The 13,601-nt window shown below is 39.4% G+C and overlaps 1 protein-coding gene across 4 annotated transcripts in view; it reads right to left on the bottom strand.

The window, feature by feature from the left end:
* VTI1A (vesicle transport through interaction with t-SNAREs 1A) overlaps positions 1-13,601 on the bottom strand; it is a 237,988-nt gene that overhangs the window by 222,708 nt on the left and 1,679 nt on the right. For all 4 annotated transcript variants that reach the window (XM_082222720.1, XM_082222718.1, XM_082222721.1 and 1 more), the window contains exons 2-3: positions 12,541-12,599; positions 6,249-6,359 (exon numbers count right to left, since the gene is read on the bottom strand). In XM_082222720.1, the coding sequence (XP_082078846.1) occupies positions 6,249-6,359; positions 12,541-12,599 (170 nt within the window). The remainder of the gene's footprint in view (positions 1-6,248; positions 6,360-12,540; positions 12,600-13,601) is intronic.

The raw sequence follows: 13,601 nt of genomic DNA, 5'->3' as shown, positions 1-13,601 counted from the left end.
AGCATCTTTAGAGATAAGAAAATATGTTCCATGCATGTATTAAGCTAAAACAGTATCTACTGTAGTTTGTATCTCACAGATAGAAATGAAGATAATGGTTTCTTTCTGTGTCAATTTCAGGTGTGATCAGAAGTCTGTTCCATTCCCTCCTATCTGTCTTTTTCTACTAATATTTCTACTAAAATATGAAATAAAACTCATCTTTTATTTCAGTGTCCGCATTTCTAAACATATTTATTTAATGCATTTTGGAATATTTTTGAGCCAAAAACTACTATAAAATTCAGACATATGTGACATCTAAAAGATAATGATGTTTCAATGCATGTATTAGTCCGGGAGTTACAAATTAGGTCAGTTCAATTAAAAATGAGAACTGAATGCAATCCTTCTTCATCCCTATCCATAGATGATAGAATTACCAAGATACAGTCCATGAAAGAACCTTATATCTTTAACCTATCCCTTCTCAGATAGCATAATTATCCAAAGAAAAAACTTCTATGCTAGTAAAGTGCCCTTATAATTGCCCTATCACAACCAAGGGATTTGGAATTTTATAAAATTTCCAAACCAGTGGGAAATAGATTTCTCACCCCACCCCGTTTTGTCACTATTGCCTTTTGCTCCTACTCAGCTATCATCTGTTAAAGCGAATGGGACTCCACACAAATGAACAAAAAAGGTAAAGGAACCAGTAGAGGAACAACCTAGGAAGGGGAAGTCTGTCATCATTTGCCACCTCTGAATTTTTAATAGCACTGAAACTCCAGATTGTGTTATTGAAACCTTCAATTTACTAAGCTGCTTATTAAATACATCTAAATAAGAGTGGCAGTGGCCTAAATTTATGAGAGAGGAATGCTATTACTTAATCAACCTATCCGCCCTGCTCTTTTAACTTGCTGTTCCAACTCTTTCTCAAAATCCTTCTTGATGCAGCTCACTAGCCATGCATAGAACAAGATCCCGCAAGCAGAACCCTAAAGGCTCAGGAGGGGGAAAAATAAAGTGAGCTTAACGTGATATGTTCCCTAAGGAATCTCAATTAAGTCATCCATAGCCATGGAGGTTAATTATAAATTTAAATTGTTAAATTGTCTTTCACACTTCCTTCAACGATATCACTTCATCCCTGGTAAGTTTAATAAAGATATAATTCTGTCATGTATGCAAGCCACAGAAGAAAATTTAATATGCCCTTCTCAATTGAAGAAGGAATGAGCTGGCCAGGAACTTGGGATACTACTGAGTTTCAGCCAGCTGTCTTATAATGCTTAGTTTCTCCTAAAAACTACAAATCATTATTTATTCACAGGTTGTGAGAAGTACTCTCTAGAGTGACAGTACACTTTTTATAGACAAACACAGCCCTTTTAAGTTGCAAATTGTTATACACCTGCAACAAGTTTATTATTGCTTTCCGTGACATAATGGCAGGCAGGGCTGCTGGCACCAAGTGCATGCTACATATAATGCACAATGTGCAAACATGTAAATGCATTATATAAATATAATATCTAATTACACGGTAGGTTTGTATATTGTTAATATACTCTTAAAAGAAGCAGGCAGGTTTTAATAGGGTGGCATTCAACAAATTTACTCAGAGTTGCCCAATTAAATACAGTGGTATCTCGGATTAAGAACTTAATTTGTTCTGGAGGTCCATTCTTAACCTGAAACTGTTCTTAACCTAAAGCACCACTTTAGCTAATGGGGCCTCCCACTGCCGCCGCGCTGCCGTCACACGATTTCTGTTCTCATCCTGAAGCAAACCCGAAGTACTATTTCTGGGTTAGCAGAGTCTATAACCTGAAGCGTCTGTAACCCGAGGTACCACTGTAACGAACATGACTAAGTTAAGTGCATCAATTTCTATGAGTCTACTCTGAGTAAAACTAGTTGAATGCCACCCTAGGTGTTTGGCTATTTTGAAAGACCCTTCTAGCAGTAACACCATGGAGGGTGTTTCCAGCTACCCCACAACCTACTCTTGGAAGAGTTGCAAGTGGCTGCAGGAGAGGGACACTGAGCAACATGTTTCTAGGACTAAGGGGAAAATGTGAAGCTCCCTGGTTATTTTTGCTACTGGATGCTACATGTTGTTTAAGTAATCCTGTTATAGTGTCGAAATGTGGTTTTAAAAAAATGTTACTATATTTGCTATTGTTTCCCTATGTTATTATGAAGTTGTTACTATGTTATTCATTTGCTGTGTAAATTATGAATTGTTTTTGTGGTTGTTTGAAATGTATCCCTGTTTTCTTTGTTGTAAGCCGCTTTGGGCATGATTTGTTTTGTGGGATAGCAGCATGCCAAGAAAATGAATGAATGACTCTCACTTCTGGAGAAGCCTATGCTTTTGCAGATGCTTGCTGGACTGCAGTTTCCATCACCCTTGAATTTGCTCTGCTGGCTGCTGCTGCTGGGAGTTGCAGCCCAATAAAATCTAGAGAGCCAGAGATTCCCTGTGCCTGTTGTATAGTCACTCTCCCCTGGAATAGTCCTTTTCTTCTGGAGTGCTTGGAAAAGGAAAGGGGGAAATCTCTAGGCACATGGGTGAGCCTGAATGAAAGCATAACCCCTTGGGTTCCAGCTTCACCTAGAGACTATAGAGGCAAATCAGTATGTGAAAAGACCAGCTGCTTTTTACAACAAGGCCAAATGTCTCAATATGCACTGGTGATGTCTCTCAGATGGGGGACATTTTTAGGCCTACCGGGATATACTGAGGACTGAAGCTGGGACCTTCTGCATGAAAAACTATGAACTATGTTGTGGATAGGGGTGGATATATTACTCTGTTCCTGACCCATGTCAATTTCACATGTTTTCATTCCATCCCATTTCCAGTTAAGTTGATTTGTTACCTGCCCTTCATCCTAAAGTCCCAATGCGGGTCACAACAGCTTAAAACAGAATGTTAAAAACAGTTTAAAACAAATTACAATCACAAAAATAAGATGGGTCCTAAAAATAATCACCTAAGGTATCAAAAATAAGAATAAAGAGAAGAATCTTCAGTATTCAACAAAAACTGTCTAGTGACGCTACCAGACACATTGCTCTGGGAAGGGAGTTCCACAACATTCAAGCTGCCGCAGAGAACATCCTCTGCCAGACTGCCCACCCAATTTTCTGAGGGTGGTATAACTACCAAAGGGTCCTCCTCTGCTGAACTGAGAGTGTGTGTAGGGAGTCTTTCATATATTTGGGGCCTAAGTTGGAAATGAACTAGCAACCAATATAGCTGTTTTAAAATGGAACCTCAGCCAGTAATCTGGCTGCTGCACTTTGGACCAACTGAAATTTCAGTTGTTTTCAAGGGCAGCTCCATGTACAGCACAGCACAGTAATCCAGTCTGCACAGCAGGAGTATTAGTATTATCATTACCATCATCACCATTGCCATTTATGTTCAAAAGGAGCCATCGCTGGCAAACCAACAAGAGCTGGGGAAAGGCATTCCTCAAGTAATCTGAGCCTCCACTGACAGTGATGAATCCAGTAGCCCCAAGCTATGGACGTGTTCCTTCCAGGAGAGTGTAACCATGTCTAGAACATGCCATCTCCACACCTCCTGGACTTGAGAACTCAGGACACCTCTCTCTTTTCAGGATTCAGCTGCAATTTATTGGTCCACATCCAGTCCATCACAGCCTTTAAACCGTGCTTGAAAATCTTTACTACTACTGCTGAACCAACAGAGAGCTAGAGCTGGGTTTCATCTGCATATTGATGATACCTCACTCCAAATCTACTGATGACACTCCTAGTGGCTTCATGTAGTTGTTAAATAGATGTCAAATAGCAAGGGGGAGGGCAAGAAAGAACCCTGTGGAACAAAAGTGTGGAATCTGAAAAAAGAACTATGTTCCATTCCACACAATAGTCAAGAAGCACAGATCAGGTTAATTTGCATCAGAATTCACAGAAATCTATATCCCTTAATCGTACCCAGTTTTGTGCAGAGAATAATCTGCTATCTTTCTGTTAAAATATGAGACTATATCCCCTGTACCACCTGGAACCTGATGTTTTTACTAGGCAATGTCCTCAAGGGAGAAAATTGTATTGTCTCTAGTTTTCATTATGGAACAAATAGTAATACAATTAAGTTATATCCAGTTCTACCCATACAAATGCTTTATAATATGAAAAATACATTGGTTTTCAAATGGCAAAACGGTAATGTTTTCTCCACAGCATTATTAGAAGAGGATGCTCATTTATATACCTGCAATACTGAAATAGGAATAACTGGTTTCTCAAAAAGCAGGCAAGTTAACAAAAACTGCTATTAACTTGTTTCAGTCTGTCAATTTCCCTTTAAAACAATACAGTACACTTGGAAGACTTTCCTGCAAATAGCAAATTGCAACTCCACATTTGGCCACAAGATAGCGCTAACTGCACAACACTCAACAAGATACAATTTAAAAACACACATTTGTATTTTTTGAGCCTCGGTAGATAAAAAAACCTGACCAACAATAAACTCCATAGGGCTTTCTAAACTGCAATCAGTGAAAACAGCTCTAAAGATTTTCTGTCTTGTTAGCTGCAGCTTCCTTCTTGCATTTCAGCAGACTATGTAAGTCAGGCAAAACACAAAACAAGTTTTGTTCTGTCATTTTTGTCTTGTTTTATTCAGTATGAACATGCTATCTTTTAAAAACTAGTACAATTAAGTACAGAGTATTTTGTTATGTGCTTTGTGCTTTTTATTCTGTGGGACCAATGCAACTACTAAAATAGTTATTTCATGACTGCTCAAAGGGAGCACTTATAAACTCTGTTTTACTCATCCACACAGAAGTGGCATCTTAGCCTTTTACGGGGAACTTCAGATGTTGTACCTTAAATAGTTCATTATTTTGCAACAGGAACTAATAGAGCTGCTTCTCCTACACAACTATTCTAGAATGGTGGAAACCCCAAATAATCTGTGTGACTCCCCTAATAATAACTGTGGCACGTTAACAACTTGATTTATTATTACCTGTCTCTCGGGGCAGCTCATTACCTCTTGGAATACATGGGCAGATCTCGAGAACAAGTAAGGGAGAGCCTGTAGCTTGAATTGAAGCCACATTGTGACATATGGCTATTGTGAAGTCCAGTTTTGCTTCTGTCAATATGTTATCACTGTGTAAGAAAAGGCAAGGCAAACCAAAATACATACTAAATCACACCTCCTTTAATACCTCTTGCCTGGAGTACAGGAACAATGTATTAGCCAAAATGAAGAAAACAGATCACCATTGTAGAGATAACTGTTGGGAGATGCAGTGCGTTTTTTCTGGTGGGATGTAGCCGTACGCATACCCCTAAACATTTTGTGAATGTTTGTACTTTTGTCCATTTACTGTTTTTATTTTTCCTGATTTGAACTATAAAATGGTGATTTTCTTGAGTCAAAATGAGAGTACCCCTAAACATTTTTAAGGGGGGGGGAAATGCACTGGGGAGATGTATCTGTGCCTTGTATCTGTGCCTTCTGTCATTTATATAGTGGGATGAATGACAGAAGATTAAAACATGGTGAATACTGCCTAAGAAAGGCTCTCCAGAATGGCCATGATGAAGAGAGAGAGAGAGAGAGAGAGAGAGAGAGAGAGAGAGAGTGAGTATAGAAACTTCTGACACTGGCAAGGCTGGAATGTAACCTATACAGTGGTGCCTCGCAAGACGAAATTAATTCGTTCCGCGAGTTTTGTCGTCTTGCGATTTTTTTCGTCTTGCGAAGCACGGTGTCGGGAAAGTTTTGGAAAAGCTTCAAAAATCACCAAAGTCTTTAAAAACCTCAAAAAAGGCTACCACACCGCGTTCTATGAGTTGCTCCTCGAAGTCAAGTCACAACTGTATTAACGGTGTTAAGAAAAAGGAAACAAACTTGCAAGACGTTTCCGTCTTGCGAAGCAAGCCCATAGGGAAAATCGTCTTGCAAAGCAGCTCAAAAAACCCTTTCGTCTAGCGAGTTTTTTGTCTTGCGAGGCATTCGTCTTGCGAGGTACCACTGTATAAGAATCACATCTTTTGCTCAGCCTATTTTTGTATCTGTTCCTGCCCAAGCCTAGCATACAGCCTACAGAATGTTGCCCACAGCAGAATGCAGCTCTTTGGCTAAATAAAGGTCCCCCACCTCAGCACTACAGCAGCTGAATGCTAACTGAAGATAAGGCTTGTTTGCAGTAGGTGCAACATGTTTCCGCTCACAAAACACTGTACGTGAATAAACTCACAAAATCTGCTTCAAGTTTTTCCATTTCTTGCTTGTAGCTCCTCATTCTACTGCTGTACATGCCTCGGCTCTGTGGAGGGATTTCTCGAACTTCAAGCTCCATTTGTTCCAGCTAATAATTAAAAACAAGAAGGGGAAGGGTGTATGAGAGAAAAGACATGTTGAATTAAGCCAGGAAGAGTCGTGTGGCATTTATGCACTACATCGTTGACAGGAGGGAAGTGGGACAGCTTTCCAATTTAGCGATAACCTGACAACAACTTTTGTCCCTGCACTGAGGGCCTTCTAGGTGGCTACTCCCAGACTTTGGAAGAGGCAAGGTGAAGACTTGTTTGTTCCAACAAGCTTATGTGGACTGGCAGCTTTTAATGAAAGGGCTGCTGCCATGCTATTTTTATAGTAATTATTGGTATGGCTTTAATAGCTTTTATATATGTATCTAGTTTTATTTCTATTGATGTTGCATAGCTTTTTAATGACCCTTCTTCAATGCTTTTAGAATTTCTCATATTTATATGTAAGCTACCTTGAGTCCCATCAGGGAAAAAGGCAGGGTATAAATAAATATAATAATATTAATAATGTCACTGAACTCCTTTGGGAGAACACATGCTTGAGCTGTTACTCTCAAACAAGTGATCCTGTGAAATAGCCACTTGCACATAATTTTTCCTTTGCTTCAGAGCCCTCCATTTAACTGTTGTTCCTGAGCTTCATATTCACACTGCTTTCTCTAAATTTCTTCTCCCTGTCCCATTCTTTTAGCGGTTTAACTACACAGCAGTTTTGCAAAAACTGCTCTCTGGCAGTTCTAAAAATACCTGTGAAAATAAAAGAAATGGGGAAAGGATGAGAAAAAATATGCGGTTACCTACACTCCTTTACTATGTTATTTCAGGCGATACTGTTCTCAGTTATGAGTTTCAATACACAGAAAAGTTGTGGCAGTGGAAGAAGTTCGGGGAGGATGTATTTATGTGTATGCTTTACAAACAAAAGCTTCATGATAACAGGGATGAATAAGCTTCTTCTAGAGATTCTGGCGAGCTTTTGGGGGTGGACATAAACAGTTCCAGGTTAGGTGGCTCATGCGGGTGACTCAATATAAGGCACCTTCACACAAACGTCTTTTATACATCTTTCCCCAAAGGTGAAAAAACACAGGTTGCAGTAAGCTAGGAACAACAAAATCCTTGGAAAGATCAAAGACAGTGGAAATCGTCTCTTTCCTCTAAGGATAAGGCATCATATAAAAATATCATGTTCTTTGTTTCAGTTGAGCAATGTGCAGAGTTTACTAATTTACTGATAGCTGAACAACCTAAAAATAAGGGATTGAGGCGGAAACACTGTATGTTTCTCCTTTGTGCAGATAGTAAGATACAGAAAGTAAGATCCTGATAGTATAAGCAAGTCAAGTACTTCTACATCAGTTTACAAAACTGTTATCTGTCTCATTTACATATTCACTGGACCCATTGACCCACATCTGGCAATTTGTGCACAGAGATGCCCTTTCCACAAATTCCTTGTAAAATGTTAGCAGATCTGGGGAAAGCATAGACAATAAAAATAAATTATTATTATTATTATTAATTAAATTTATATCCCACTCCTCCTTCCAAAGGATCTCACACTGGCAACATATACATATGTGTAGCTCCTGTCAATGACTAGAATCATGAATCTGTCCAAGAAGAACAAATGAATTGAAGCAATTAAAATGATTAGCTAGTTTAACTTTGAAGAAACAAATGATCAGCAACCTGATATGAGCAGAGTTAGATTGCCTAAATCCAATCCCACCATAGGACTGCTATGTAAAAACTGCATGCTTTGGGTGGCAATGTTTCAAGTTTGATTTTTACTTCAACCTGTTCAGGAGACCTTTTAATGAGTTGTATTCCTTAGCCAGTTTTGTTAAAATTGATTTTTATATGCAAGCCTTGACATTAATCACCAACATGTTAAGTAATTGCTGGAAGTCAATAATTGCTTTAAGCACCTGTCTAAAAGTGTTAGCAACAAGATCGGAAAACAAAAGTATGAACAAAAAATGAAGTACATTAAATGAAGATCATCATTAGGATGGAAACGTTAAAACAGGATATTCTTTTTAATCTTAGAGAAAAGTCAGCCAATTTTGTTCGTATTATGACACAAGGAGGAAAATAATGAGCTATTAGCTCAACTTCTACTCATTCCAACATTAAAAAAGACAGAGAACTATTTTGCAGAAAGAAGTAGACTGAGTGATTGGTTACCACAAAGAGACAGTGTCCTTTAAAAAAAAAAGAACAGGAGCTTTTTTCTTTCTTTCTTAAAGAGCTATGGTGAAGGAGAGATTGTCCTATGGTTATTTAGTTATCAATGCCTTCTGTAATTAATAATTTACCTTTATCACTTATGTGAGGTAGGAAATTTCCTTGTCATCCTTACATGTTGATCAAAGAAGCTAAAGTATAGATTAAATGATCTGTCAAAGGTCAGAGTACCTTATGTGGATTGCTTTAACCAATCCATAAAATGTGATAGATAAACATTCCCTTATACACCTCAAGAGCTGAAGGATACATCAGTTCTCCTTTAATTAGTCTTGACCTATTTTTCTACATGAAATATAGTAAATATGAGAACCAGAATCTAAGCTATAGTACAAAATCCAATTTGGACTGCTATTGGATTACTGTTCATTCATTGCTCTTAAAAATAAGTTTCCCAGTTGCAATCAGACTTTCAGCATTTCTCACCATCCTTTGAAGCTTCACCCTACATACCTCTGAAATTAAAGGTAAATCATGAAATAGGGGAAGCTCTTTAAGGAATGATAAAATGAATGCTCAGAAAACTTCAAGTAAATACACTTCTGGATGAGACTGAAAAGGTAAAGGGAGATACAGTATATCCTGAAGTACAGTTCATTATGGAGGTTTGGACAGGTCTTGTACACCATTAACGATGATGCTTTAGCTTGTTTCTCTATACAGATAAGAAACAGATATACATGACTTGTAATGGTCCAGCTTTCCAGCATAAGCATTCTACTTGGTTATGAGATTTCTTCCCCACATTGAGACTAACCTGGTTTAGACACAATGTCCCTCTAGTAACAACTGAAGGGTTTTTTATTCATTTGTCAGGCTTTTCAACAGGTTCCGATTGTTTATTTATTCTTGTGCTATTTATTCTTGTATATATTATATTTTTAAACTGCCAGTCGCCTTTTTTCATCTGATTAGCTCCACTGCCCTAAAGGTAGACTGAAAATCCTTAGACAGATGAAAAATAGTCTTGTGCAGAAAACATGATGGAAGTTAGTAAACATTCCTTTTGGAACTATATATAAGTGGTTATAGCTTTTTCTGAAAGCCCAGGGTTAGGGTTAAATATCAGACAAAAACCTATTTATCCATGTAGGCATTTTAAATGCCGCTGGTGACGGTAATATAATATTGTTTGATCTGCTATTTTAGTATGCTGTTTTATGGGACTATATTTTTTTAGTTTGATTTTATGTGCTACCCTTCATTTCACAAGTCCAGGGTGATTCACAATAAATTTAAACTATATCTATCCATCTATAGGGACGCGGGTGGCACTGTGGGTTAAACCACAGAGCCTAGGACTTGCCGATCAGAAGGTCGACGGTTTGAATCCCCGCAACGGGGTGAGCTCCCGTTGCTTGGTCCCTGCTCCTGCCAACCTAGCAGTTCGAAAGCACATCAAAGTGCAAGTAGATAAATAGGTACCGCTCTGGCGGGAAGGTAAACGGCGTTTCCGTGCGCTGCTCTGGTTTGCCAGAAGTGGCTTAGTCATGCTGGCCACATGACCCGGAAGCTGTACACCGGCTCCCTCTGCCAATAAAGCGAGATGAGCGCTGCAACCCCAGAGTCAGCCACGACTGGACCTAATGGTCAGGGGTCCCTTTACCTTTACCTTTATCTATTTATAGCTGTCTGTCTGTATCTAAGTGATAGCATACCAAATGGGTAAAAGTGGTACCAGAGATGCCTGCAACCAGGACCAATTGACATATTACAATCCCTGCATAGAAGCTATTGAAAAGAGAATCTGCATTATCTGTGGCATCTCATTCACCAGCAAGAACATGCAGCATGGGTGCTGTGCAAGAATACATGGCATTTTTGTGGTGACTCTCCACAAGATAAGCAGCCCACATATATTACGCTGCCAAGTGGATGTGTAGCAACCTCCATACAAAGGCTAGTATACTTTCAAAAGTTATTAGCTAATCTGACCCAGAAGATGTTATTTATAAGAGCCCAAGTACCACACAAATCCATTCCCTGAGCATCTCCAAGGAACAGATGCTATACCCTATTGTATTCATCATTCTGCCAGCAACTGAAGTAGCCCTACAAAACTGAAGGTATGGGAAGAAAGTGAGGAGATTCATTCTCTTTCATACCCACAAACTGAACCCACCATTTCATGCATGTTTGTATAAACAAGGCCACTCCGATACATACAGGCACAGATCCCACTCCTTCGGTTACTCTTAGGCTTCCTCCCTTTTGCTCACCATAGCAAGTATGCCGATGCCCTTTGACAAGTGTGACAAGCCCTTGGGCTACAGAGGTATGAAGCAAGGGAAGGACAATGGTTTGTCCACTCCACAGCCACATGCCCCATACAGATAAGCTGTGCTAAGGTAAAGGAAGCTGCCAGCACTCACTCCGGAGTCAAAAAGCTGGGATGGGGGAGCTTCCTAGACTGGATCTACAGAGATAATTTTTAAAAATATGAAAACCCAATGTGAATTACCATTGACTTTGGGTTGCAGCTCTACAGCACCATCTGGTGTCACATTTTTATAACACACTTATAACGTTATCATTGACCCGTGTAGCTGAGACCCTTGACTAGCCTCTGTGCACCCCAACCATGGGCATAGCCAGGATTTATTGCCAGGCTTTATGTTAGGGGGTGGCAGAACTGAATTATCACCAATGCAACTGGTCAGTTAGTTAAGTATGTTTAGTTATTTACTACGCCCATGACCTCAACAATGTAGCAGGCATATATACGCACTGCTTTGCTCCCTGATTCAAGGTTGCAGCCAAACCAGTGACCACCACCTCCTACCTTTTCTAATGTAAAGCAATTAAATTAGAAAACCCAGCACCTGCTCCAGCTTCAAAGTTGGAGCTGGGATGGGGAGCAGAGAATTGTTCCGGATCTTGCATAGAGGCACAGTATGATGTCAGTGACAAGGCAATGAAGCATGTCAAGAGAAACAAACATTGTGTGACCCCTGATTACATGGAAACACAAACAGGAGGTACCAAAGAAACAAAACAAAAAGAACAGTCATGCTTTTACATAGCTACTGAGCTTTGATGTAAAGTCAGTGACACAGAGATTTCCAGTTAGATCTGTGTGCTCCAAAGTCTATGTCAGGAAGCAGATTTGACTAGGGAGAGATCTGTGAGCCAGTAGTTCATTGTCAACTGTAATATGCTCAAAACATGCACAGTTCACACAAAAAGAGCATTCACAGCCGATCACCTACCCATCATTGCTTTCTTCCTACAATTATCTCTTAACCACTCCTCATTCTAGCCAAGCTACGACGAGATCCAGACAAGTTGCTTGTTCTAACACAGCCTGCACAATGTTAAACATCTTCCCTGGGTTTTTTGGTCACCCTCTGGAGGGATTTTTAAGGTTTGTAGTCCTTTCCCACATTTGTGGGACAATCTAGGCTTACCCAAACCCCTCAAAATTAAGAACAGGATAATGGGGAAATCCTGTATCATTATGCCTATATTGTTCCTCTTCTCCCTAGATACAAAGTTCTGCTGTATAGTCAGTGCTAGTTTTCCAGCAGATGCAACCAGCCAATCGTGCTGTACTGCTCACCTGTATGACTCAGTGTGTGAACTGCTGAGAAAGTAGTTGCACTGGTGCCATCAAACTCAACAAAGAGTTCAAGTTAACTCCCATCTCTCAGCATGAGATTAACTGTTTGCCAAAACTATATTCCAACACTCTTTCATTTTAGGATCTTTTCATTTTCTTGTTGCCTCTTCCAGTAAGCTTCTTGGATATTTTGCCTCCTCTCAAGTCTTCTGCAGCTACTTCTGTTGTCTTTCGTCTGCTTGCCCATACCTTGACATTTGGAACGTTCCATGAGCTACTCCCCACCTCTAATAAAAGATGGACATTATCTGAGAAATAGGCAATGAATATCCAAAGCAAGGACCTCTACACACCAATGTACCCTGCTCCCACTCTCATATGGCAGCACTTCTGCAGAACTGATAACTTACCAACTCTCTTGCTTCTTCCAGCTGCTTCTCCACATTTGAAACCATTTGCTTCTTCTCATCTGAAAGCAAAGGGGGGGAGCACCAGTGAAAACAGTTCTGTTAATGTGAGCTTCTATACTCATTTCATCTTCCTCTGTCATTTGGAGAGCAACAGACTCTTGCAGCTTAACTCGTGTGAAAGGTGGGTGTCTCTTTTGGGTACGTTTGTGGTACTCAAGTTTTTGTTTGTGTGTGCCTGGAGAAAGGTGTGGTGTTTATTTTCTGGGACTCTGTACTATTATTAACCATGGATTTTGAGTTAATGATCATATCTTTGGAGTATTTTGTAAGGCGAGAGTCTGGCCCTACTACACAACTGTGGGGGCTTTTTAAGCCTTTAATCCACACACCCAAATTATTGTGATTTCCAGATGTTTTGGATTACAACTCCAATCAGTTCCAGAATACACAGCCAATATGCAGGGCAGATGCAATTTGTAATCAAACAAGTAGGGAGAGTGATGTTGCACTCAGGTCTTGCTTGCGGTCTTCTCATAGGCATATGGTTGGCCACTGGGGGAATGGGATTTTGGACTAGATCAGCCTTTGGGCTGATCCAGCAGGCCTGGTGGAGGTTGGGAAAGTCTACTTTAACCCAACATTGTTTATTTTCATTCAGCAGTGTTGTGGTACATTTTGAATACTATGAGTTCATCATAGTATTCCCAAGGAGAGTCCAAATATATTGACCCATTATTATATGCATACCAAAGAGCAGTAGTACATAGCATAATACCTAATTTGATACAACTAGCCAGACTGCAATCCTGGGCATAGCGTCCTGGGATAAACCTGGTTGAAGCAACAGAGCCTTTTTGCTTTATTTATTTTTTTCAATTTTTTTTTTTATTAATTTTCCAAATTATTACAAATCAAATCAAACCAAATTAAATTAATTTAGTTTTTTTGCTTTAGTTTTTAAAAATTAATCAATTTATTATTATTATTCTTTCACACAATGTTAGCAATGCAAATGGCAATATCTCTCTGCAAGATTGTCTGCATTTCTAATTAAAATCTAA

Source organism: Podarcis vaucheri, assembly GCF_965113315.1.
Source record: "Podarcis vaucheri genome assembly, chromosome: 5".
NCBI lineage: Eukaryota > Metazoa > Chordata > Lepidosauria > Squamata > Lacertidae > Podarcis > Podarcis vaucheri.
This window is presented reverse-complemented; position numbering and strand designations above follow the sequence as displayed.